General features: G+C 37.7%; 2 gene segments (V, D, J or C); both read right to left on the bottom strand.

Moving 5' to 3' along the window:
* Positions 1-3071: 3071 nt before the first annotated feature.
* LOC102797719 (immunoglobulin heavy variable 4-38-2-like) lies at positions 3072-3510 on the bottom strand. The segment is given in 2 exon segments: positions 3072-3373; positions 3457-3510. Coding segments are annotated over 2 exon segments (345 nt in total).
* A 1411-nt stretch (positions 3511-4921) lies between these two features.
* On the bottom strand, positions 4922-5373 carry LOC102776175 (Ig heavy chain V region XIG14-like). The segment is given in 2 exon segments: positions 4922-5226; positions 5310-5373. Coding segments are annotated over 2 exon segments (348 nt in total).
* Between the last annotated feature and the right edge of the window lie 21704 nt (positions 5374-27077).

Raw genomic sequence — 27077 nt, 5'->3', positions numbered from 1 at the left:
CAGCAGTCCTGTCCTGTAGTTCATACTGTTAAACTGCATGTTCTTAACTCGCTGTCAACTTTACTGAAGTCAGATAAGTAGAAGAGAAATAAATCAGGCTTTTGCATCAATTCCACAGGAAACAAAAATAAATTATTCTAATATGCTATAAAAATGTACAAATAAATATTTTGCACTTTCATACTTTGACCAAGGTCCCCATAATAAGTTTCTGTTATTGCAAAATGTCTACCTGATTTTGATCTACATATCTGTTAAAACGGTGTAAATAGTCTGACCTCTGACATTAATAAATAATGATTAATCATTAATAAATCCCAAAAAGTCAATTCTGTTCATCTGGACATTGCGTTTTCAGTGGACCATGGATGACAAACGTTTCGTCACTCATTCATGGTCTTTGGTCAGTGGTTGTTGGTCAAAGTGAATGACTATTTCCATATTAATAATGAAGAAACTGATCTCAGAGCTCATTGTTTATCAGTGGTGCTAGTTTCAGTCATTGTGCAAATGTACTGTTTATAAGGTTGGGAAAACCTGCAGTCAGCTGAGACTGAAGAAGTCACTCTGATGAGTTTCTCCCACTGAAAACGCTACGTCCAGATGAACAGAAACAACTTTTGGGGATTTTCTAACCTGGATGATTGAGCATCCATCAAGACATCATTAATAAATGTTTCAGTGAACAGGGAGAATCTATTTAGGTTTAATAGCACTTGTTTAGGATAAATATAACAGTCAGTGAGAAATCTTTGCTTACATACTAACAGTGGCCAATTTTAAATTTTAAATTTTAAAACTGGCAGTTGTAAAACTGTTTTGGTCTATGCAAAAGAAAATTATAATTCACAACATTAGTTGAGAGATTGTTATTATATAACATAGAGCAAATGAGCACACACAAGATACAGTTTTTAATGATATGAGGTCCTGATAATCCCGTATTATTTCTTTCTTTCGGTGCGCTGATCTTTAATAATTTTTCAAAGTGAACTGCAGAAAGCAAACTGAGCATTGTTTTGTTTTTCTGACTTGGTTTGATGTGCTGAGTTTTTGTACAGAGTTTCTTCCTCTTGTGTCACTGTGACTCTCGAGCACAATAATAAACAGCTGAATCCTCAGTTGTCAGGCTGTTCATCTGCAGATACACCTGCTTTCTGCTGTTGTCTCTGGAGATGGTAAACCGGCCTCTGACTGACTGAGAGTAGGAGATGTCACTACCAGTATAGTAGATCCAAGCAATCCATTCCTGTCCTTTTCCAGCAGCCTGTCTGATCCAAGCAGCATGAATATCACCACCAAACCCTGAGTATGTACAGGTCAGTCTGTGGGAGTCTCCGGGCCTTTTAATCACTGATTCAGACTCAGTCAGTGTTTGACTCTCAGTACCTACAGACAAACAAGAATAATTAGTGACTGTTTTCCAAGAATATCATTTCACTTTCACAACAATGTTAGTAAAACGACTGCACTTTCCTTACCAGCCCAGTAAATTGAAAGGATCAGAAAAACAACCATAAACATCGGATGATTCATTGCCAAGGCCATTTGTCTCTGCTCCGTGTACAGTGGTGGTTAATCATGTATTCCCTGTCTTATATTCTGCATCATTTCTTCAAACATGGTAGAGATCATAGTTTGCATCAGCTCCTCCTCCTCAAAGACAAACACACATCCTCTCCTTCAGTGTGTATTATCAAGTCAACACTCCACATTTTGAATTATTCAGGCCAACCTTCTGAATGCAGAAACTATATGTACTGACTTTTTTTTCCCCTCAGGTCACCCATTCATACGATTTTTAATACGTTGACTTAATGAGGAATTAAAAACCTTAAGATCAAGGATCTCTTCTGAGAGATTGTTTTTCAGTGTTTTTCTGACATCAGACAAACACAGAATACTGTACCCAGTTATACCAGTTATTTATTTATTTTTTTATGTGGCTACGTCTCCTTAAACATTTTTTTAAATATGAAATAAAACCACATGATCTTATTTTTGGTTGATTTTTTATTTATAATTTTGACTAAACATTCAGCTACGTAAGCTGTGTTTGTGTACGCACACTCAGACATGACACGCACAGTGGCACTGCTTAATATTCCTTACAGATGCAGTTTTCCTTTGTTTGACCCAAAATCATAGATCTAAAATCCATCTGAACAGATAACAGTCACATTTGATCCAGAAAAGAACAAAAACATTCTCAATACTCTTCATTAGTAGAAGTAACATCAGCCTGCTTTTATACACACTCCTTTTATTTCTGTTCATACTCCACTGCTCGCACAACTCTTGAACTCTCTACTTTTATCAGTTCACTCACTTCTCTCACTTTCCTGTCCAACCATTTTTAATGTTTCAGTCAAATTACTTCAAACTATTTTCAAATATGTATGAGAGACTATATACAATAACACAGTCAAAAACAGCAGTGAAATTGCTCTTCAATTGAAAGCAAATATAAACACGTGTTCTCAGAACAGGTTTAACTGCAACAAATCTTCTGCTGCTGCTCATCTGCTGAAAGGTTCAGATGTTCTTCTGCATATCTTGGTTGTGTTGAGTGGTTATTTGAGTTACTGTTGATTTTGGTTCAAAGATGTCTGGAAATTTTCCTCTGACCTCTGACATCAGCGAGGCCTTTTCTCCTGCCACTCACTGAATATTTTCTCTTTTTCAGACCATTCATGGCAGATCAGCAGTTTCTAAAACACCTAATAAAATGGCTGCTTAATGCACTTCATGTGATGTTATTGGACTATACAGTAGCTGTTGCTATAATCTCACATTATATCTGAGCATTGATTAATTATTGATTACCTTGAATAACAGAAGTAAAGACAAGGAGTCTTTAAGTTTTGTTCACCCAATTATTTTATTCAAGTGTTTGTTACTCATCATTTAAACCCACCATATTTAAACAGTTATAAGACCACAACAAGAGTAAGTTTCTTAGAAAAACATCTTAAATTCATTCATGGTCTGAGGGCTCCTCCTCTGGTGGCTTCATGCTACAGTTGTTCAGGCCCTGAGAGGTTTTTGTTCAGGGGTCTTAACAGTTTGTGTTACTGTGAGACTCTGGCACAGTAATACACAGCAGAGTCTTCAGGCTGCATGTTCTGTCCATTTAGAGTCACTGTCTTGCTTGATGTGTCTAAGTCAATGCCGAACTTGCTCTTTAGTGAATCTTTATAGTAAGAGCTCCCAGTACCTTTCATCCCAATCCACTCCAGTCCTTTCCCTGCAGGCTGTCTGATCCAAGCTGTCCAGTAGCCAAGAGAATAAGAGACCTGACAGGTGATGGTCAGACGCTGACCTGGCTGCAGTATAACAGAGGGTGACTGTGTCAGCTGCTCACAGTTTACACCTGTGGAAAAAACACATTGAATGCAGTCAAATTAAAAGTGTGTAGTGTTCATGCTGTCAGTGTTTGTGTTCAGTGAGACTCACAGGATCCAGCAGCCAGCAGCAGCAGCAGAGCTACAGAGAACATGTTGGTGCTGAAGGTGATCTCCCAGGAGCTTCTATTCTTCTTTTGCAACCAGCAGCAATATATCAAGTCAGTGGGGGAGCTTACTTTGCATACAGATGGACGCTGATACATTATTAGAGATACACTGATTGTTCAAGCAGTAATAGAGACTGTGTTTTTAACATTTTTAAAAGATGAAAAACAAAAACAATCTTAAAAAATAGGTTGAAGGGTATTTCATTCATCAAAACCTGAATTTTAAAAGAAAAAATTAAACTTGTCCCCATGACAGATTATTGACCTCTCCAGGGTGAACTCTGCCTCTTTTGGCTTTTGGCTGCTGGAATAAGAATGAGAAAAGCAAGCCAAATATAATTTCTGGTCATTGTTTAAGCCATTTGTCTCTGCCCAGTCTACAGTGCAGACATCAATATTAGAGGAAGAGGAGAACTTCAGTAGTTACGACCTTGCTTGACTCTGTATGTTTAATCCACACAACATGAAAAAGTTTGATTTGATTGCTAATAAAATTGAAAGAAAAAAACACTTTTTGTCATTTAAATTTTTTTTATAACATTTACTGTACATGTAAATATTATGTTCTATATTTCTGTATATAAACAAGTACTTTGCACAACTTATTGGTTTATAGATTAAAGTGTACAATATAATAAATAAATACAAGCTCGCAAACCAAAATATTTTTTTAACAAAAGTATTTTATGTCATAAATTAATCAGTTTATAACAACATTGGTCAGTGAATTCAGTTTCATGTACTAGCATTTTATTTTAGAACTTTTAAGAGTTTAAAAAATATTTTTCTGTGAATGTGGCTCTCTGGCCCAGGAATACACATGAGTGTATTTGGGCTGAATATTCTGTCCATTTACTGTAGGGTCTCTTTGCTGCGGTCTCCATAAAAACACAACATAACAGAACACAGTTTGCATTTATATAAAATAGCACAGATTCCTTTGAATCATTTTTCTATCCTGTTTTTGTATTGCATTGAATCTGAAGGAAAACAAAATTACTGTATCATTAGATTGTAAAATATGTTTTTCATAACAAATAATAAAACAAAATAAATAAAATAATAATAAAACCGTTCTAACAAGTTATGAAAGGATAGGGTCTTTGCTTTATGTCTCTTACAATAATAAACAGTAGAGTTTTCTGATGTCAAGCTGCTCATCTACAGATACAGCTGCTTTCTGTTGTTTCTGTGGTAAACTGGTGCTTAACTGCTGTGAGCATAATTTGTTGCTACGACTACCTCGAACAACACAATAAGGAATTTCCAAATTTGTTTCTATTTTTGTTTTGAGTAAATAGACCTTTCAATTCATTATTGGTCTTGGAGCTCCTCTACTGGTGGCTTCATGTTTCAAATGTGTGCATGCAGTGAGGGGCTTTTGTTCAGGTCTGCTGATGTTATGTGTTACTGTGACTCTCTGGCACAGTAATACACAGCAGTGTCTTCAGGCTCTATATTTTGTCCATTTAGAGTCACTGTCTTGCTTGAAGTGTCCAAGTCAATGCTGAACTTGCTCTTTAGTGAATCTTTATAGTGAGAGCTCCCAGTACTTTTCACCCCAATCCACTCCAGTCCTTTCCCTGCAGGCTGTCTGATCCAAGCTGTCCAATAGCTGCTAAAAGAATAAGAAACCTGACAGGTGATGGTCAGACGCTGACCTGGCTGCACAGTCACAAACTCTGGCTGTTTTAGCTGCTCACACTTCACACCTGTGGAGAAAACATGTTTTATGTGACAGCAACAGTCAGTATGCTGTGATCCTACTGTCAGTGTTTTTTCCAGTGAGACTCACAGGATCCAGCAGCCAGCAGGAGCAGCAGAGCCACAGAGAACATTTTGGTATTCAAGATAATCTGATGAGAACTTTTCTTCTGCTTTAACTGACACCATGATTTCAAGTCTTTATAGCAGAGTGTCAGGAAGTTTGCTTTGCACATAGATGGATGCTGACAGATTATAAGAGATCACACTGTGGCAATCAGTATTAACAATTTAAAAATGGAGATAATTCCAATAAAAATATTATTTAAAACACAAATATAAAGTTTGATGTGTTTTTCATTCCTTAAAAACTCTATTTAGACAAGGCCGATGAAAATAGTCACATTGGCTTGTACACATGGACAGACAAAATATTTAATGTAAAACTGGAGAAGACCGAGTCTTCACAAAAACAATCTCACAGTGAAGCAGCTTTACTGAATCTTCCAGTATGTTGATGAGTTAAATGTAATCTCTGTAACTTCTGTGAGAAAATGATGTTTCTCACTCCTGTGACGCTGTGAGTCTCCAGCACAGTACAATAAAATCCTGCTATCAAGTTATCAAGAACATGAAAAAATATGTACATTGGTTGCATGCAATAAAGTTATATTTTCAGTTCCTGAAATCTTTACAGTTATCAGATCTTAATTTATCACACAGTGTTTATGTTTAGATTTAAACTGTTTAAACTGTTTGTCATTTAATCAAATTACTCTTATAAATATTCGCTGGTTAACCTGCTCTCAGCGACTGTCAATGATATTTGCATTTTGAAAATCTTTAAAATTTTACTAAAAATATCTAAAATGTTAAAAGCGCCAAAACAGTTAGTTAAACAAACATCTATATTTTCTCAATATTGCACAATTACACAACTAGACTTCCACTTCACACTACAGGCATGTGATACACACTTGTTTGAACTGTAATATAACATGACAACATAACAGTGAGAAACATACTGCTTAGGGTGTAACAGCAAAGGTACAATAAAATTGTTAAAATGTCAATAATTTTAGTTTTAACTATGTTATTTAACCTGTTTTCTAAACAGTGCAAAGTCTGTTAAAATAATTTTTAAATGGGATTTCTGACAGCTAGTAAACAACAACAACAACAATAAAAACACCCTCAGACAAATTCTGAGTTTGCTTATTTAATAACAATCAGAGGTAAACACAGTGGCCACAAAGTATCTGTGCAGAGTTTTAGTTTGTAGATGTCAAAGTGAAATACAATAAAGACATATCTACTGACTCATGTATTTTCACATCATTCTTCTAGCATTATGTAACTCACATTGAGTTACATAATAAAATCGCTTGAATAATGTAATATCTTAAATTCATCAGTGGTCTGAGGGCTCCTCCTCTGGTGGCTTCATGTTATAACTGTTTAGGCACTGAGGGGTTTTTGTTCAACTCTACGGATGTTTTGATGCTGTGGTTCTCTTCCACAGTAATACACAGCAGTGTCTTCAGTCTGCACAATCTGTCCACTTGCAGTAAGTGCTTTGCTGGAAGAGTCTAAGTTGATGTTAAACTTAGTCTTTACTAAATCTTTGCTGAATGAATCACCAGGATTATATTCAGACCCATACCAGTCCTTTCCCTGCAGGCTGCTATAAGTAATGATAAATAAGTCTATCTTTAAAAAGGTACTATTAAAGATTAATGCATGTGGACTAAAAACTAAACAAGATGCTGAGTGCAATTTATAGTAAATATTTGAAATAGATGATCAAATTGATGACTGATCCCAAATATTTTGGAGATTCTTGTGCCTTTGTTGTTTCTTCTTGTGTTAATGAAATTGAACTGCAGTTCATTACTATAAATGTGAACAGCAGAAAGTAAATTGTTCCCTTTTCTGATGTGCTGAGTTTTTGTACAGAGTTTCTTCCTCTTGTGTCACTGTGACTCTCGAGCACAATAATAAACAGCAGAATCCTCAGTCGTCAAGCTGTTCATCTGCAGATACACCTGCTTTCTGCTGTTGTCTCTGGAGATGGTAAACCGGCCTCTGAATGACTGAGAGTAGTAGATGCTGCTACTGCCAGGGCTGATATAAGCAATCCATTCTAGTCCTTTTCCAGCAGCCTGTCTGATCCAAGCAGCATAAATATCACTGCTGAACCCTGAGTATGTACAGGTCAGTCTGTGGGATTGTCCAGGCTGTTTAATCACTGATTCAGACTCAGTCAATGTTTGACCCTCAGTACCTGCAGATAAAAACATAATTAGCCTTTGTATTTCAAGCATATAATTTGTCATCGAGTCATAATGTTTGTAAAAGAAATACTTCTGTCCTTACCAACCCAGTAAACTGACAGGACAAGAAAAACAGCCTTCAAACGGTTCATTGTAGAAGCCATTTGTCTCTGCCCAGTTCACATTGGTGTGATTCAATCATGTAGTCCTTGTTTTTTATCCTGTGACACATATTCAAAGATGGAGGATATAATTTTGCATGTGTTCCTCCTCAAAGAGAACCACACTCCAGGTCACAGAAATTTAGCATTCAGCAAGTATTCAGGCTATCATTATAAAGAAATCAATACTACAGTGCTTAAAATATTTATACACTTGTCATAAAAAAATATATAAATCTGTCAAAAACCTGTTTTTTGGAAATAGCTGGTATACATGACTCCTCTGTCAGAAAAGTCAGAAATTAATCAAGCATAACAGTTAACCAATAAAAGGTTGTTTTTTTTTTCAATTTAGGAAATAAATATCTGTAATTTAACATCTTAATATACATAATAATGTGATTTCCTTTTTTTGTTGCTATTTTTAAATAAAACAATTTAAAAACTGCATGGATAAGATCAGTAATTAACTAGTAACTAGTAATTAATATATAAAAAAAATCTATATTATTATAAGTACTTTGGGGTAGCTGTGTCATAAACCTTACACTGGGTAGTGGTCTATTACAGTTATTAAAGCATCTATGGGGTTTTTGTCTGTTTTTTCTGCTCAGAAAGAATTTTTATGCTGATATTAACCAGGAAAAGAAACTCTTGAGATTCAGAATCTCTTTTGACTCTTTTGAGTATGTAGGACCGTTCAGAGTGATGGAAACAGGAATTCATAAACTATATGATGAGCTGTTGTTGTGTGTACCTGTATGCATATGAAAGAAAATAACATTTTATTGATAATAAGGAACAGAAGACCACAAACCACAACACCAGCTGCTCCCTCTTAGTTTGCATTTGTGCATTCATATTTAGAGCCGTACTTTTTAAATAACAAAGGAACTGATTGAGTTTTTGTATATCTTCAACATTCAGACACAGTAATACTGTGCACAGAAGAGTCCTCTGGTTTAAAGTTGGAGAGTCTGAAAAACAACATACTCTTTTCTATGTTTTATTTTGGCGTAATTCAGAAATATCATTAAAAAAGATACTATTAAAGATTAGTACATGTGGGCTGAAAACTAAATAAGACTGTAATTTCAGTAAATATTTGAAATAGATTATTAAACTGATTACTAATCCCAATTGATAGTGTTAAATGTTTTGCAGCTCCTTGTGCCTTTGTTGTTTCTTCTTGTGTTAATGATGTTGAACTGCAGTTCATTACTGTCATTGTGAACAGCATAAAGTAAATTGTTCCTTTTGTGATGTGCTGAGTTTTTGTACAGAGTTTCTTCCTCTTGTGTCACTGTGACTCTCGAGCACAATGATAAACAGCAGAGTCCCCAGTTGTCAAGCTGTTCATCTGCAGATACACCTGCTTTCTGCTGTTGTCTCTGGAGATGGTAAACCGGCCTCTGAATGATTGAGAGTACCAGGTGCTGCTGCCAGTGTTGATCAAAGCGATCCATTCCAGTCCTTTTCCAGCAGCCTGTCTGATCCAAGCATTACTATAATCACCACTGAACCCTGAGTATGTACAGGTCAGTCTGTGGGAGTCTCCAGGCCTTTTAACCACTGATTCAGACTCTGTCAGTGTTTGACCCTCAGTACCTACAAAAATGTTAACCACTTATTAGTTTAATCACTTTTCTTCATATCAGTTATATCAGTTTTTAAATTAAAAAAAACAAGTCCTTACCAGCCATGAAAAAAAACAGAATAAGGAAAATAACTAAATGAACAGGTCCGGTCATTGTAAGAATCAGTTGTTTTTGTCCAGTCTACAGTGGGTATATGAGATTGGGTCCCTGACTCGTATTCTTGAACATTTATAAAGTTACTGAATGTAGGAGTTTTGCATTGACTCCTCCTCCTCAGTAAAAAATACTGCTGTTTCACAAAGTCAAAGCTACAAAAGTAGAAAATTATCATGTACAATTTTCCATTTTTTTATGATTTTATTATATTATGTTTGTAATTTTAAAAAATAGAATATTTATTATTAATTAATTTACATATTAAAACTGACAGTGTATTAAGACAGTTATTCACACACTACTTTCATAACATTTTATCGTATACTGCTACTAGTGCTGGCCACTGTGCTCTACCTGTACTTCATCATTTTTTGCAGCCACTCATTGTTTTGTTTTTTTTTCTGCTCACTGTTATTCTTTATTTCTACTGAACACACAAATGTACAGTATTTGACAGCACACCACAGACATAAGTGTGTCTCAGATGGCATAGCTGTGACTTTGCTTGACTCGGCATCAAACTGTTTGTGTCCGGCACATTGTCATTGCCTTGGTGGTATTAACTGTGGATTAACTTTCCTTTTTGTTGCAACTCGGGTCTTATTTTGATCTAATTCGTTAAATTATTATTGAGATTAATTTGCCGTGTCAACACTGAGGCTTTTCTGAACGATAATACAATTAGTTTTACTGGGAATACAATTCCTCAGGTGGCTTTGAGTTCTCAGGTGTGCTCTTATCTACAGTGGAGGTTAATCATGTACTCCCTGCCTTATATTCCTTATCACACATTCAACCATCATAGTTTCATATAGATCATAGTTTGCATCAGCTCCTCCTCCTCACAGACAGACAAACACAACCTCTGTCATTGCAATTTCTAACAAATTGTAAGTTAAATAGTTTAGACTGACCTTAGAAATGCACAAATGTGAGGTATTCTTCCTCTCACTTCATGAGATAACTAACTTTCAGTCCATCATGTTAAACTGTATCGACTGTTCCCAGCAGTCAGATAAGTAGACTGAATACCTCAAGTTTTACATTGACTTCTCTCATGAGAGAGAAAAAAAGATCATGTAGAGTGTGCAAGAAAAAGAAAAACTGATTAATCATATTATGTTTATACTGTGTTTATTTAACTTGAATGATAGTGATTTAAAAAATTAATAAAATATAAACATCTGCCATCATAGTAGATCTAAGCAATCCACTCCAGTCCTTTTCCAGTAGCCTGTGTGATCCAAGCAGCATCAATATCACTGCTGAACCCTGAATATGTACAGGTCAGTCTGTGATGGTCCCCAGGCCTTTTAATAGCTGTTGCTGTGGCCTCTGGTCTACTTAAGTAGAACAGAGTCAATGTATTGCTGGAAGCATCCAAGCTGATGGTGAACTTGTTCTTTAGTGAATCTTTGTATGATGTATTGTATCCATAATGTGCACTTCCAATACACTCCAGTCCTTTACCCACAGGCTCTCTGATCCAATCTGTCCACCAGCTGCTCACGGAATAAGAGACCTGACTGGTGATGGTCAGATGCTGGCCTGGCTGCACATTCACACAAACTAGCTGTGTTTTGCCAGAAAATTACCTTAGTTGGAAAGTCACATTCCAGAGCACCATTAGGTACCTTGTTCTAACCGCCATGAAGTAATCAACCTACTTATGAAGTGGCTAGGCCCAGAGTCTTCTGAACATGCCAAGAGATTAAAAGCAGTCCACATAAAGCATCCACCTGATATGGTTGAGACTAGAGGAACGTTACGGCTTGCCAGAAGCAATAGAAAAGCTCTCCAGTAAAGAACCACAGAAGCTTTGTGACCTGTCAGGTCTACTGTGTGAACTCCAAGCTGCAAAGCTATATGGTTATTTATCTGATTTAAGTTACCTTGACACAGCTAGGGGAGTACATCCGATTGTGGAGAAGCTGCCCTTCCATCTTCAAGAGAAGTGGACAATGGTAGGGTCAAAGTTTAAAGAACACCACAATGTTAGCCTCCCACCATTCTCAGTCTTTGTTGTATTTGTGAAATGTCAAGCCAAAGCAAGGAATGATGCAAGCTTTACCACACCTTTAAACACAACTCTTTCCTATGTTAACCACATGTACAGAAAAAAAAAACCATTAAGCAACCACAACCAAAGGTCATCAGTTACAGTGCACAAGACAGACATATCATCCATCTGCTGATCACCCATTCAGTTTCACACTTTTTTGCATGAAATCGTGTCCAAATACAGCACATGCCTGTTCCTTGGAGAAAGTGATGCAAGAGAGAGTTTAACTGGATGTGAATCTCAATATAGGACACGGGGTCACACTGGGTGCAACAATACAGACTTTTTTGCTCAGGTCTCCTAATTGTTTGTGTTTCAGTGTCTCTGTCTTGCCTCCAGGCTGCACATTCTGTCCATTTATTTTCACCCCGTTGAACTGTATACCTGCTCAGAGAAAATGATAGGTAACATATAATCATGGGACTGTACACTCACAGAGGCTGGCTGTGTAAACTGATCAAACTTTTTCACACTTGTGGAGCAAAACAAGTTTAAGTTTATTGTAGAAATCTTAACAGTATGTTGTGGTCATTTTATCAGATTCTCTGCCTTAGTGAGGCTCAGAGCAGTCAGCACGCAATGCCTCCAGCCAAACTTTCTTCTGAAGGGGATCCGAAGGAACAAGTTACTTATCATCAGAGTCTGAATTTTTTTTCATAATAATATTAAAAAATAAACATTTTAAAATAATCATAATCTAACAGATTATGAGAGTCTTTGCTTTGTGTCTCTTGAGGACAATAATAAACAGTCCTCTGCTGCTAAGCTGCTCATCTGCAGATACAGCTGCTTTCTGTTGTTTCCTTTGGACATGGTAAACTGGTGCTGAACTGCCGTGAGCATAATTTCTTACTACGACTATCTCGATCAAGAATAGTGACCAGTAAGGAATTTCCCAATTTATTTTTTTGAGTAAAATCGCCCATCAATTCTTTAGTGGTCTTAGAGCTCCTCCTCTGGTGCCTTCATGCTACAACTGCTCAGTCACTGAGAGGTTTTTGTTCAGGTCTGCTGATGGTTTGTATTACTATGACCCTCTGGCACAGTAATACACAGCAGAGTCTTCAGGCTGCATATTCTGTCCATTTAGAGTTACTGTCTTGCTTGAAGTATCTAACTGAATGCTAAACTTTCTCTTTAGTGAATCTTTATAGTGAGAGTCCCCAGTGTATTTCATCCCTATCCACTCCAGTCCTTTCCCTGCAGGCTGTCTGATCCAAGCTGTCCAGTCGCCACTCAGAGAATAAGAGACCTGACAGGTGATGGTCAGACGCTGACCTGGCTGCACAATAACAGAGGGTGGCTGTGTCAACTGTGCACACTTCACACCTGTGGAGAAAACATGTTTAATGTAGTAACAGTAAGAATCAGTGTGCTGTGGTCATAGTGCTTCTGTTCAGTGAGACTCACAGGATCCAGCAGCCAGCAGCAGCAGCAGAGCTACAGAGAACATGTTGGTACTAAAGATGATCTGATGGGAGCTTCTTATCTTCTTCTGTGACTGACTGCATGATATCAGACTTTATATCAGCCTGTGAGGAAGTTTGATTTGCATACAGATGGATGCTGACAGATTATAAGAGGGAAAAAGATCACACTGTGGCATTTAGTATAAGTAGTAAGAAACAATGTTAGTACAATTAAAAGGAAATATTATTTAAAAACACTTTTTTTTCTGGAAATCAAAAAATCCTGAAAAAAAACCCAATTCAGACATGGCAGATAACAATATTTAAATGTAAACATCCACCAAAAAACTATTTATTGTAAAACTTTACAACACAAAGGCTTCACAAAACCATCTTTATTGTATTTCTGAGTGTGAGGATTGAGTTAAATGTATTTTCTATAATTTGAGCAGCAATCAAGCAGTGTTTGACTTAGTGTGATAAGCTTTTGTGCAAAGTTTCTTCCTCTTGTGTCACTGTGACTCCCGAGCACAATAATAAACAGCTGAATCCTCAGTTGCCAGGCTGTTCATCTGCAGATACACCTGCTTTCTGCTGTTGTCTCTGGAGATGGTAAATCTGCCTCTGACTGACTCACAATAGAAGCTTCCACTATTGTCGCTCCAGATGAAAACAATCCATTCCAGTCCTTTCCCAGCTGCTTGTCTGATCCAACCAACATGAATATCACTGCTAAACCCCTAGCATGTACAGGTCAGTCTGTGGGAGTCTCCGGGCCTTTTAATCACAGATTCAGACTCAGTCAGTGTTTGGCTCTCAGTACCTACAGACAAACGAGAATAATTAGTGATTGTTTTCCAAGCATATCATTTCACTTTCACAACAATGTTAGTAAAACGACTGCACTTTCCTTACCGGCCCAGTAAATATAAAGGATAAGAAAAACAGCCACGAATTCAGGATGATTCATTGTCAAGGCCATTTGTCTCTGCTCTGTGTACAGTGGTGGTTAATCATGTATTCCCTGCAAGATATCAGTAAATAGTCAATCTGAACTTATACTTTTACCTAATATGTTGTTACAGGTTTTACTCAGTCAGTTTGGTTCAGTTCTCACAGCAGAAATTTTATTCTCACTGCTCTTAATGCAGTCGTCAAAACAGTTAAGGCATTTTTCATTACACAAACTCACCTATTTGTCAATTTTGCCAGGGCCAGGAATTCCCTCTCATAATAGGTTTTTCCACCATACTGAGCCACAGATATATTTAGAATGCACAAATAGCCTATCTGACATTAATAAATGGTTGATTACCCTGTTTCAGAGAGCAGGGAGGTGACAGTTATATATCGTATAATGTGGTGGGAATGCAGACAGTTCTTGTAACAGTGTCAAAATCCCCCTGAACTCTTTCACTGCTGTCCCATAATAAAATACATGACATGACGCATACAGTGTCACTGTTTATGATTCCTCAAAAATGCACTTTTAAACTAAAATTGCATTTTAGAACTAATTAGGAAGACAAGATGGGGGACCGAAACTGGCACAGAGCAGGACCATTAAAATAAAACAGGAAGGATATGAGAGGGACAGAGACACAGTCTCAACACTGAACAGAGGGAACACAGAACCAAACCCTACGAACTAGAACTCGGAAAATACTAAAGCACCGAGGAGCTAGGAATACTTGAGACAGAAACCAAAACTAACAGACTAACAATAACACATCATGAAATCAAGGATTAATAACACAAAACAGAAAACACTGGGTCACCGACGCAGGACCGTGACAACAGTTGAACAGGTGTACCTAATAAAGTGACTGCTGAAAGTATTGTATGTAGTGTGACATTATTGGACTATACAGTAGTTCTTGCTATAATCTCAAATTGTATCTGAGAACTGATTGTATCTTGAATTACAGAAGTAAAGAAAATGAGTCTGTGAGCTTTGTTTTTCAATTATTTTATTCATGTTTTTGTTTCTTTTTTGCAATTTTTGCACACTTGCATTTCATGTAGTCATGTGCTGCGTGTCTGTTATATGTGGCACCATGGCCTTGAAGGATCACTGTCTCACTTCACTGTGTACTGTACCACCGCACATGGTTGACGTAAAAAAAAAGCACTTGATTCGTTAGGCGTAATTTAAACCCATCATATTTTAACGGTTATGAGACAACAAGCAGAAGAAGTTTCTTAGAAGATGAAGTTAAGTTTCATTCATGGTCTTAGAGCTCCTCCTCTGGTGGCTTCATGCTACAGTTGTTCAGGCACTGGGAGGTTTTTGTTCTGGGTTACTAACAGTTTGTGTTACTGTGAGACTCTGGCACAGTATTACACAGCAGAGTCTTCTGGCTGCATGTTCTGTCCATTTAGAGTCACTGTGTTGCTTGAAGTGTCCAAGTCAATGCTGAACTTGCTCTTCAGTGAATCTTTATAGTAAGAGCTCCCAGTCCTTTTCACCCCAATCCACTCCAGTCCTTTCCCTGCAGGCTGTCTGATCCAAGCTGTCCAGTAGCCAAGAGAATAAGAGACCTGACAGGTGATGGTCAGACGCTGACCTGGCTGCAGTATAACAGAGGGTGGCTGTGTCAGCTGCTCACAGTTTACACCTGTGAAGAAAATGTGTTGAATGCAGTCAAATTAAAAGTGTGTAGTGTTCATGCTGTCAGTGTTTGTGTTCAGTGAGACTCACAGGATCCAGCAGCCAGCAGCAGCAGCAGAGCTACAGAGAACATGTTGGTGCTGAAGGTGATCTCCCAGAAGCTTCTATTCTTCTTTTGCAACCAGCAGCAATATATCGAGTCTGTGGGGGAGCTTACTTTGCATACAGATGGACGCTGATACATTATTAGAGATATACTGATTGTTCAAGCAGTAATAGAGACTGTGTTTAACATTTTTTATAGATGAAAAACAAAAACAATCTTAAAATAACTCTGAGGCTCATTAAAAACTGAATTTTAAAAGAAATTTTTAAACTTGTCCCTGTGACAAGTTATTGACATGTCCTGGGTGAACTCTGCCTCTTTGACTTATGCAGGCTGGAATAAATAAAAATGAGGAAAGCAAGCCAAATATAATTTCTAAACGTTGTTTAAGCCATTTGTCTCTGCCCAGTCTACACTGCAGACATTAATATTAAACGATGAGAACTTCAGAGGTTATGACCTTGCTCGACTCTGTATGTTGAATCCATACAACATATAAAAGTTTGATTTGATTGCTAATAAAATTGAAAGAAAAAAACACTTTTTTTTTCATATGAAAAAAATGTTATAACATTTACTGTACTGTAATGTTATGTTCTATATTTCTGTATATAAACAAGTACTTTGCATAATTTGCACCTTATTGGTTTGTAGATTAAAATGTAGAATATAATAAATAAATACAAGCTCACAAACCAAAATATTATTTTAATGAAATCATTTTATGTCATAAATGAATCACTTTATAACATTATTGATAACTGAATTCAGTTTCATGTACTGGCATTTTGTTTTAGGGCTTTATCAATACTTACAAAATCACAATAAAGTCATTGGCAAGGATTTATAAAAAATAGAGAGACACTAAAAAAACAGGAATTTATTTGCAGTCTTAGAGCTTTTTTTCTGTGAATGTGACTCTGGCCCTGTAATACACAGCACTGTTTTCAGGCTGAATATTTTTTCCATTTACTGTAGGGTGTCTCTGCTGCAGACGGCACAATGTAACAGAACACAGTTTGTATTTATATAGAATAGCCGATTTTTCAATTCCATTTTTTCTGTTTCATTGAATATAAAGGACCAAATTACTGTATCATTAGACTGAAATTAGTTTTTTCATAATAAATAATAAAGGAAAATTAATAAAATAATAATAAAACAGTTCTAACAAGTTATGAAAGGATAGAGTATTTGCTTTGTGTCTCTTGAGGACAATAATAAACAGCAGAGTCCTCTGATGTCAAGCTGCTCATTTACTGTTTTTCTTGTTTTTTGTTTTTTTGGGGGGCGGTCTTCAGGATGCATATTCTGTCCATTTAGAGTCACTGTCTTTCTTGAAGTGTCCAAGTCAATGCTGAACTTGTTCTTTGGGGAATCTTTCTAGTAAGAGCTCTGCGTACTTTTCATCCCAATCCACTCCAGTCCTTTCCTGCAGGCTGTCTGATCCAAGCTGTCCAGTGGCCAAGAGAATAAGAGACCTGACAGGTGATGGTCAGACGCTGACCTGGCTGCACAATCACAGAGGCTGGCTGTGCCAGCTGTTCACACTTCACACCTGAGGAGAAAACATGCTTTAAGTAGTAACAGTAAGAATCAGTGTGTTGTGGTCATAGTGTTTGTGTTCAGTGAGACTCACAGGATCCAGTAGCCAGCAGCAGCAGAAGAGCTACAGAGAACATGTTGGTACTAAATATGATCTGATGGGAGCTTCTCATCTTCTTCTGTGACTGACAGCATGATATCAGACTTTATATCAGCCTGTGAGGAAGTTTGATTTGCATACAGATGATGCTGACAGATTATGAGAGAAAACAGATCACACTGTGGAATTTAGTATAAGTAGTAAGAAACAATTTTAGTGCAAATAAAGGAAACATTATTTAAAAAACAAATTTAGTGTTGGATTTGTTTGTAGTTTTGGGAAAGAAAATACCCTCAATTTACACATGACAGATGAAAAAATTTACATTTAAACTATTTATTGTAAAACTGTACAACACCAAGGCTTCAGTGTGAGTGAGTTAAATGTATTTTTCTTTAATTTGGGGGGGAAAAACTAATATCAGTGTTTTACTTAGTTTGGTGGGTTTTTGTACAGCGCTTCTTCCTCTTGTGTCACTGTGGCTCTCGAGCACAATAATAAACAGCTGAATCCTCAGCTGTCAGGCTGTTCATCTGCAGATACACCTGATTTCTGCTGTTGTCTCTGGAAATGGTGAAGCGGCCTCTGACTGACTGAGAGTAGAAGATATAGCTGCTATCACTGAGGATCCGAGCAACCCACTCCAGTCCTTTTCCAGCAGCCTGTCTGACCCAAGCAGCATGAATATCACTGCTGAACCCTGAGTATGTACAGGTCAGTCTGTGGGAGTCTCCAGGCCTTTTAACCACTGGTTCAGACTCAGTCAGTGTTTGACCCTCAGTACCTACAGAAATGTTAGCAGCTCATTAGTCCAGTCATATTTTTTATTATATATTTTTTTGTATAACAGAAATATATGTCCTTACCAGTCAAGAAACAGAACAGAATCAGGAAAACAACTAAATAAAAAGTTTTCATTATTCTAAGAGTCAGTTGCCTTTGTCCAGCCTGCTGTGTGTATATTAGGTTGAGTCCCTGAGTCTTACTCTCAAACACATATAAAGCTGCTGAAAACATCAGTTTTGCATTGACTCCTCCTCCTCAGCAAAACATATCTTAACCTGAAAAAACAAACAAACTGAAAAATTGTGACTTTATTTTATTCTGGTGGTAATTTTACATTAAATGAGAATTCGAAAAAAAAATGTCAGTATTAAATCATTGGATTATATTGTATTACATAAGCAAACATACAGTATATTTATACGTTAAACCAATACTGAACAATGTGATATTCAATGTAAAATTTTATTTGTAGATACATTTGAATAATATTTAAGCTGCATATTTTTGTCCCTCTCTAATAAAATCCAGGTGGCAGACTCTGTCCTTTTGATTTAAAGCTCTTCGCTCACACCTTCATTTTCAAGATGATGTTCAGGCTGTCTGTCCTGCTGACAGTTGACTGTCTGCCCTGTAAATTGCTTCATGTTCATGCATAAATTATTATTTTTATTTAGATAATTTGTTTAAGTCAATACTTAACTTTTACTGATCTGTTTTTTCTTCTGGTTGTTCAGCAGGTTTGAATGGTCAGGCTTTGGAGTTCATTCCCTCCACTCCAGTGTTTAAAAAGCCCCAAGAAGCCTCCAGTCTTTCCTGTAAAGGAATCAGTTTCAATTTCAGACTCGGGCTTGACACTGAGACAAGGAGATATGACTGACTGGGGAGACAGAGGGAACATAGTCTGGACACAGGAGATGCACAAGGGTGACTAGACATGAAATATGGAACACAGGGAAGGCACAGTAACAGAAACCTAAAAAACAGGACTAAACTATGGATATAACATATGCAGAGAACAATAAGGAGACAAAACCATGAATAAAATCAGAGAATATAACTTAAACTAAAAATATTCTGGATCACAGACCCAGTACCATGACCACAGTAACCTCAGCAATTTACTTTGTGCTAATCACACTTGTGGGATTATGATATTATTTTATGCCATGTTAGACCCCTAATTAAAGATTGTGAATTATTGTGTAGTTTCAGTTTGCAATATGCTCCTGAATTAGAAGAAGGTGATAATTATTACATTTGGTAAACTGATTTGCATTACATTAGACTGTTGATTTATTGTGAATGAATGATATTGTTTTATGATGCATTATACTGCTGAGTTATAAGAAATACTGTTCACAGAAAGTCATCGTCTCATTTGTCTGATTAGAAGAGAACAGAGCATACTGCCCCATTTCATCAGGAGCAGATAAACAGGGAGCCAAGGTCGTAGCTTAGGCGCTGTGTGAGAAAGAATGTTTAGGCTCTGATGATTAGGTGGGGGCCACTAGAGGCTATAAGAGTTTGATCAAGGCTCCACCATTTTGAGATCTGATGCTGTCTGTGTATGGTGTCCATCTCCCACGCGTGTGTTCATTAAATCATCGTTTGACTTGACCCGGCCGGACCAGTGTTGTTATTTTGGTTTTCCTCTTGTATCCATTCCCAATATTTGAATCCGTAACAGTTTTGGGGGCTCGTCCTGTGGTATTGGGATGGAAGTTTTGGAGGCTTGGACGGTCCGAGGTGGTCAGACGGGCAGACATTATCCGGCAATCGAACTGAGTGGACAGGCGCCTTTATAAAAGAGGTAGGCACAGGCCTGTTGATTTTATCCGAAGTGTGCTGAATTGGACGATAAAATTAAATGTCTATTCAGTAAAAGTTGCCGGTGAGTGTCTGTTTTGATTTTGAGGAAAAAATCTCATGAGTGTTGAAATTTGAAGTACGGTTACAAGTAAAAATACTGAGTTAGAGTCTCAGGTAAAGGTAAAAATACTGAGTTAGAGTCTCAGGTAAAGGTAAAAATACTGAGTTAGAGTCTCAAGTAAAGGTAAAAATACTGAGTTAGAGTCTCAAGTAAAGGTAAAAATACTGAGTTAGAGTCTCAAGTAAAGGTAATAATACTGAGTTAGAGTCTCAGGTAGTTGGATAGGGAATTGGTTATTTTGTGAGTTAGAGTCTCCATTGGTCTAAAGATTGCATCTGTGTTGGTCATGTTGCGAGTTAGAGTCTCCATTGTCAATAACGTTGCATCTGCCTCAGTCATACTCTTGTTTTTTGGGTGTTGTCTGTTGTTTAAAAGTATTATAAATTTTGTTAGAACGGTGGTTAGAGTCCACTAGGAGGCGCAGTGCTCAGAGGTAACGCTTGCCAAGGCCAGGGACGCCTAGGCCTTGTCCTCTTTGAGGGATAGTCAGTTGGTCACTGTGGAGCTTGGGGCACTCCAGAATAACTAGGAGTTAGAGTCTCCTTACCGTGTTGAACGGTATCTGCGCTTTTTTGGACACTTTAAATTGAGTTAGGGATTTTAGAGATTAGGCCAGATACAGTTAAAGTCTGATACTGGTTAATTGACTACAAAAAAGTTGGACTTTCTTCGGTTGGACCCGTTAACTTAAATTTGTCAAAATTGTGTAGGCGCTAAAACTTTCAGGCCTGAGAGTGATTGTAAATATAAGACGTCTTTGTAAAATAATAGAGAGTTGAGTGTGAAACGAGGCTGTGTGTGACGACAGCGCGCTGCAGCGCTGCAAGCTATTTTTAGATAGTGTGTGAACATGCAAATGAGGTGGCTGCTGTGAAGCCCACAGAGGACTTCCTGTTTAGCGTGTTATTGAGTTTTATAAGTATAATTTGCAAATAATGATACATCCCTGTAATTAAAACGCTGATTTTGCTGATTATAATATTACAAATAAAGTTTTGAATGACTACGGTGAATGTTTGATGTTTGGCTGAGTTTTGATATGGGAGAGACGGCTTCGCAGCTGCTGAGGGTAAGTGACCGGAAACTTGCATGCCCATAAAAGGCAACTGCCTGACTGTGTGAACTATGCACCAAGAGAGAGAGTAAAATCTAGGTGGATGAATTAAATGGATGTTGTAAGAAAAATAGTAAATGAATGTTTTAGTTTCTTAATACAGGTGGATTTCTCTCAACCAGGAGACCTGAGTACAGCAGCAAAAGGATAGATTAATAAAATTGGGACGACACACATGCCAAGCTCTGGCTCAAAATTTTACAGGTTGACCTATCACTTTGTCCCCACCCGAAAAAGAAGCTTAAAGGACATCTTCTCCTCCAGTTATCGGTTACCATCACTGGAAATTTTCAGGCAAGTTTTTCACTGAATTGTTTTTGGCACCATGTGTCCCTGAATCTCACAAGCAAGCTCTAATTCCTGGCTGAAGACATGGAATGCTGTTATTTAAGGTGGGAAATCAAAATTTGGGAAACAAAATTAAAAACACATACAATTAGAGAAATGCCTTGTTTGAGAAAAAAAGTTAAAATATCCCACCCACAAACGCACATACACGCAATGAAGAAACAGCTTACATTCATGAACACGTGAAGATTTTCCAGCAAGGTTAAAGCAGCGAAACTTAACATACACCTGATGTTAAATGATAAAGTCTATCCACTACTAACAATTAAACTCTCTGGGTTGCAGGACAACAACTTGACTTCAAAATGACAGACACTGGTAAATCACAAACCAGTGATGAAATAATAAATTTAGTGGTTAAAAGAGTCGAATTGTGACATGTTTTTTTTTCTGATTGAATAATACAAGAGATTACTGAATGAAATAAAATTCCTTTTTTGAATTATTAAACATGATCTTAAGAATTTTAACGTGTACCTGTGTTGTCCTGTCAACTTGGTGGGTTATGAGTTGATTATATAGTGAGAAAAAAAACAAAAAAAGGGGGGGAGAAGGCTGACACAGGGCCTGGCCCCTCTCTGAATAACATAGCCAAAACAACATTATTTTCAAACAACATCATTTTCCTGTTCGTCTGTTTTTGTTTTGTTTTTGTTTTTTCTCTTTATGCTTAATTACAGGCTGCTTTGTCGGCCCGGAAAGCCGAGGCTGACCTGGACTCCTGCTCTCCCCTCTACCATCTTTGCTCTCCCTTCTACCATCTTTGATGTGACCCTGACCAAATGCTACAGCAGCTGGACTCACAACAACAGCCTGAGAATGTCAACAGTGCTGCAGGAAAGCTATCTCATGCAGCGGAGACGGAGAACGTTAAATCCAAGGCCCGTTTCACTACACGGGGGAGATTTCCAGACAGCTTCAGCTGACAGAGCTGTGACGAGACGCCTATTAAGCCCGGATGAAAAGTGAGGCCGAGCAAAAGAATGCTGACCTTAACAACTCTGCATTAAAACTGTGCAGGACAGTGATGGACCAACACGGAGGATCGGGCAGCAAAAAGGGCGTGCCAGAGACACGAGGAGTAACTGAGGTCAGAAGGCACCTCAGATTGGACAAAAGCAGCAGAAGAACGTAAGCTGAAGGCACAGGTGTCGGGGCTCGGTCAGGAGTTGACCTCTGAGAAGAGCCGAACAGCAGAGCTGCAGAAGGCCGTGGAGCAAAGCAAGGAAAACATCAATAAACTTTAATCTGACGTGTACGGAAAAGACTCTGAGGTTTCTGCCCTCAGTGAGAGCTCAAGACATCAGAGCAGAAACTGAGCATGGCTCAGGAGGAGCTGGCTGCTAATCGAACCCATCAGTCAGGCTTAGAGTCCCAGATACAGGACTTGAAATCAGCCCGGAGCTTGCTGGAGCAGGAGGTTGCCAAACCTGACGAGAAGCTCCAACAGCAGGAGCAAACCCTGAAGGACTTACAGAAGCAAAAAGGGTCAAGTTAAGGAGAAGCTGGACAAGGAGAAGATGCAGGACACTGGAGAAAAGGACTGCCTCAATTGGGGCTAGAACCAGTATGGAGAGAACTTTGGGCAGCAGCACCAATGGACCCAAACGGACTGAAAAGGAGGAGAGCAGGACCCCAGAGCACGCTTCAGGCCATGGTTTACCCAGAACACCAGAACAGGAAAGTGATGAACACAAACACACACACACACAAACACACACATCTACATACACTGACTCAGAATCAAGAGAAACACACATATGAACACATATGCACTTGTTGATTGACTGAGAAATGACACACACGCACGCACACAAATCAAAATGCTGATTCAATTCACGGAGAAGTGATCCACACACACATACACATGTTTGTGCAATGAAGAGTGATACACACACGCTGCTGCAATGAAGAATGCTTTACTAACAAATGCTATGCTGATACGCAAAATGCTGCACACAAACGTCCAAATACAGAATTTGTTACAGCAACAAGAAGCCATTGATTGTTAATTGGTTAAATGCATTTCATGTCACCCAGAGGGCATTTGTGCAGATTTAGGGGACAGGGTCTAGGGCAGTTTGGTTATGAAAACAATGTCTGTGAGTGATGTCTGTTTATGGCTCAAGGCCTCAACTGAATTGTTTACTGTGCTTCACACAGCCTGATAAGGAGCAGTGGTACAGAGTGAAAATGATGAATTAACGGTGTGAGCCTTATTTCGGAGCACCACATTTTTGTGATTGAGATTTAATTGAAGGAGGGACACACTAAAAAAATAATAATAAAAATAAAAATAATAACAATAATAAAATATAAGATAAAAAGAAGAAAAGGGGGCCAGCCCTCGGAATTACGTAAGCATCCTACATGTATTTAACACAATTGCCTCAGGCTTTAAAGATCTGTATAAAATTCAACAGGAAATCATAGCTTCCCTGTATTTCCTACATTGTTGGCATGCTGGTGAGTGCTGTTGCTCCACAGTAAGAAGGTCCTGGGTGCAAGTCCACAGTCTGGCTAGTTTGCAGTGGTTTCTCTCTGGGTATTCTGGTTTCCTGCCACAGTGAAAAGTCATGCAGCTGTTAGAGCTAGGTTAATTGATGATTCTAAATTATCCGTGAATGTAAGTGTAAATGGTTGTTTGTTTCTAGGTGATAGACTGGTGACCTGTTCGGGGTGCACCCTGCCTCGTAACCTATCACTTTAGAGTTATTTCCCAGCCCTCGTGCAATTAGGATAAAGATAGGAGGATGGTAGTTGTTGTAGACCCATTCAATTTTTATGGTAATCAGAATTTAGACTTTGTTGAACCGTAGGCAATATGAAGACAACATGTAGTATTTAAGGGACCAAGTAGAATTTGGATAAAAGTTAGTGAATAGTGTTGAAAAAATGACAGAATTGTGAAGGATTAAAATATTCCAGGAGCTTAACTTACTCCATCTGAACATGTCTTAATCGTGTAATATGAACTCAAAATGCACAGGTTTACTGAATATGAAAAGGTTGTGTTGATTTAACTCAGTTGTTTAAGTTTCTACCAAAGCAAAACATTTGTGGGCAACTAGTGTCCACTATTGACTGTAATAAGTCCAACATGTTTTTGTCAGTGCAAAAAGAAGTTACGGTACCTGTATGCTTACACAATATTGTCCCGGGACGGAGAAAAACTTTCTGGTGAAGTTTTGGTTGATTTTGGGTTTTGCTTAACACTAGGTTGATTTTATCAGTGAGGTTTGGATTGTTTTCTTTCTCTAAGAGAGAGAAAGATGGTTTTATGCTTGGACATGTTTCCAACGGGCCCCAGTATTTGTTATTATATGAGTATTTTATTGGTTACGTTTGTCTTTGCTTTTGTTACAGTGGACTGAAATAAGAACATCTGAGAGGAGTGATCCACCGGTGGTGATATTTTGGTATTTTGTGAGTTCCTGATTTAATAAATCAGCTCTTTAATCCAGGCCTGAGAGATTGAACTTTAAAGCGCTATAAAACATGATTACTAGAAACAGTTGCAAAGTATTTTTCTCCATAATTATAATGGGCTCTGGAGAAATTCACTTATATGGGACATTGATCACATGAGAAGTCCTGAGCCTAAAAGGATTGCAGCGAGTCAATCCAGTCAAAAAACAAGGAACTGTTTTCCTTTAAAATGATGACGTCATCTTGCTGGTGATGGAGGCTTGATTAGGTTGCGCGTGAGACTCCATTATCAGCAATATCTGGTATGAATGTGTGTGAATGTATGCATGTGACTGGACTGTGATGGACTGACGACTAAATGTTTAAACTGACTTGACACTGAGACAAAAACGGTACCGACTTTAGGATTAGTACATGTCTACAAACAATTCACCCAGCTTGTAAAAGAAGGGTGGATGTTTTGTCTCGCTTTGTTTTGTTTTTGCAGGAGTAGGAGGACAGAGACTAGGGGGGGAGGCTGTAGCTTCACATGAGTGTGAACTGCAGACTTAACCCTTTGGTTGCTAATTTTGAGCTACTGATGTTTCCATCAAGAAAATTGTGTTTTATTAGCTGTGTTTCGATTAATGTATCACTTTATATTGTTGGGAATGTTAAATGCTAAAGTGAAGAGAAGCTTTGATTTCACTCATGACTGAACATGTTATTATTAACCATAGCGGGCCACTGTAAAAAGTCAATCAATTTTGATAGAAAAAGCAAGAAAAAACTCTATTGATACCTACACAGCAAATCCAGCATGTCTAAATTAACACTGTCAGATTTGATTTCAACACTTTTAAAGTGTCTATATGGGTGGACACCAGAGAGTGTTAATTTGACTCTTTTTGGAGAGTTGGTACGTTAACTCTGATTTAGTGTTAGACACCAAATCTCTCTGGAGTTGATAATTTGGCACTTGGTGTTAAGAGTTTATATATTAACTCTCAAAGAGTATTTTAGTTTAACTACGTAAGAGTTATCTTCTAATTAATTCTAAAAAGCGGGAATTTTACTGTTCTGAACTTCTAGAAATTTCTTTTGGAAATAAACATTTACTAAAAAGACGCAATGGTTTTTGAAAAACATTTATTCTGAACTGTGCACCACAATTTCAAAACATTTTCTGAAAGATGTAACAGTGTACATGTTCTCACTTTCATTAGAATTTCGTTTATCAAAAGGTCTGACATAGGTGAGCTGGTAAATGCAAATAACAGCATTCTCATCACTTATTTCAATAAATACAAAATACAATATGCATGTCCTTAATTCATCACTTTGTGGAACTTCAACGCACTTCTGCTCTCCCCCATATTCCATCTTCACAAGCATATCCTATGTGGAGATTGAATAAAAATTAGTTGACACTAATTAATGGCACAAATCAATTGCAGCACAGTTAAAAAAAAAAAAAAAAAAAAAAAGGAATCCTTTTTGAGCCATTACTTGTGTAAAGTATTTTCCCAAAAGACAAGGACACAGACAACAGGTAATACTGAACTAAATGTAAAACCTCAACCTTTTTCATTTTTACCTAAAACCGTGTGCACAAAACTCTGGAGGGATCTAAGTGCTAACGTAGAACTCAGTCGGGACATCTGCTACTGCTGTTTGCTCGTTTTTATGGGAGATCGTTTTCAGGCTTCAAGTAGCACCATTATATCAACATTTCACATTCTAGACATTGTTTTAAGTGTATTTGACCAAGAAATTTGACTGAAAATTCACATGCAAGCTTTTTTCATAGGCTGTGGTATTTGCCCGCAAACAATACCTTTCAGCTAGCTAAAACAGAATATTATGCTATCACCGAGCAACATGGCTAATGCCTTTCACACAGCTTTGTCTCAACTCCAAAGAGCCACAGAAGTAAAAGCTAATAACAATAATTGAAACAATCTTTGAAAACATGACTTACCAAGCATGGCAAACAACTCAAATATGTAGAGCAAAATGTTTTGAAACGGCTTCACTTCAGCTTCGATTGGAGCCGTGCTGGGGGCGGAGTCTGTGAATTTACTCTATTGGTGTCATAGCCCCTGTAGGAGTTCAGAGTTAAGAGGTCAAGCGTTAATGTTTCCATTGTAACACCTCCAGATTTGAAATAGAAACACTCATTTTTAACACTCGATTTTAACTACTATCATTTTACACCTCAGAGTTACATTAAAAGAATGTGACTCTACTCA

The sequence above is a fragment of the Neolamprologus brichardi genome, chromosome 4 (assembly GCF_056152115.1).
Source record: "Neolamprologus brichardi isolate AB-2024 chromosome 4, ASM5615211v1, whole genome shotgun sequence".
In the NCBI taxonomy this organism is placed as follows: Eukaryota; Metazoa; Chordata; class Actinopteri; order Cichliformes; family Cichlidae; genus Neolamprologus; species Neolamprologus brichardi.
Note: the sequence above shows the minus strand (reverse complement) of the source record. Positions and strands in the feature narration are given on the sequence as shown.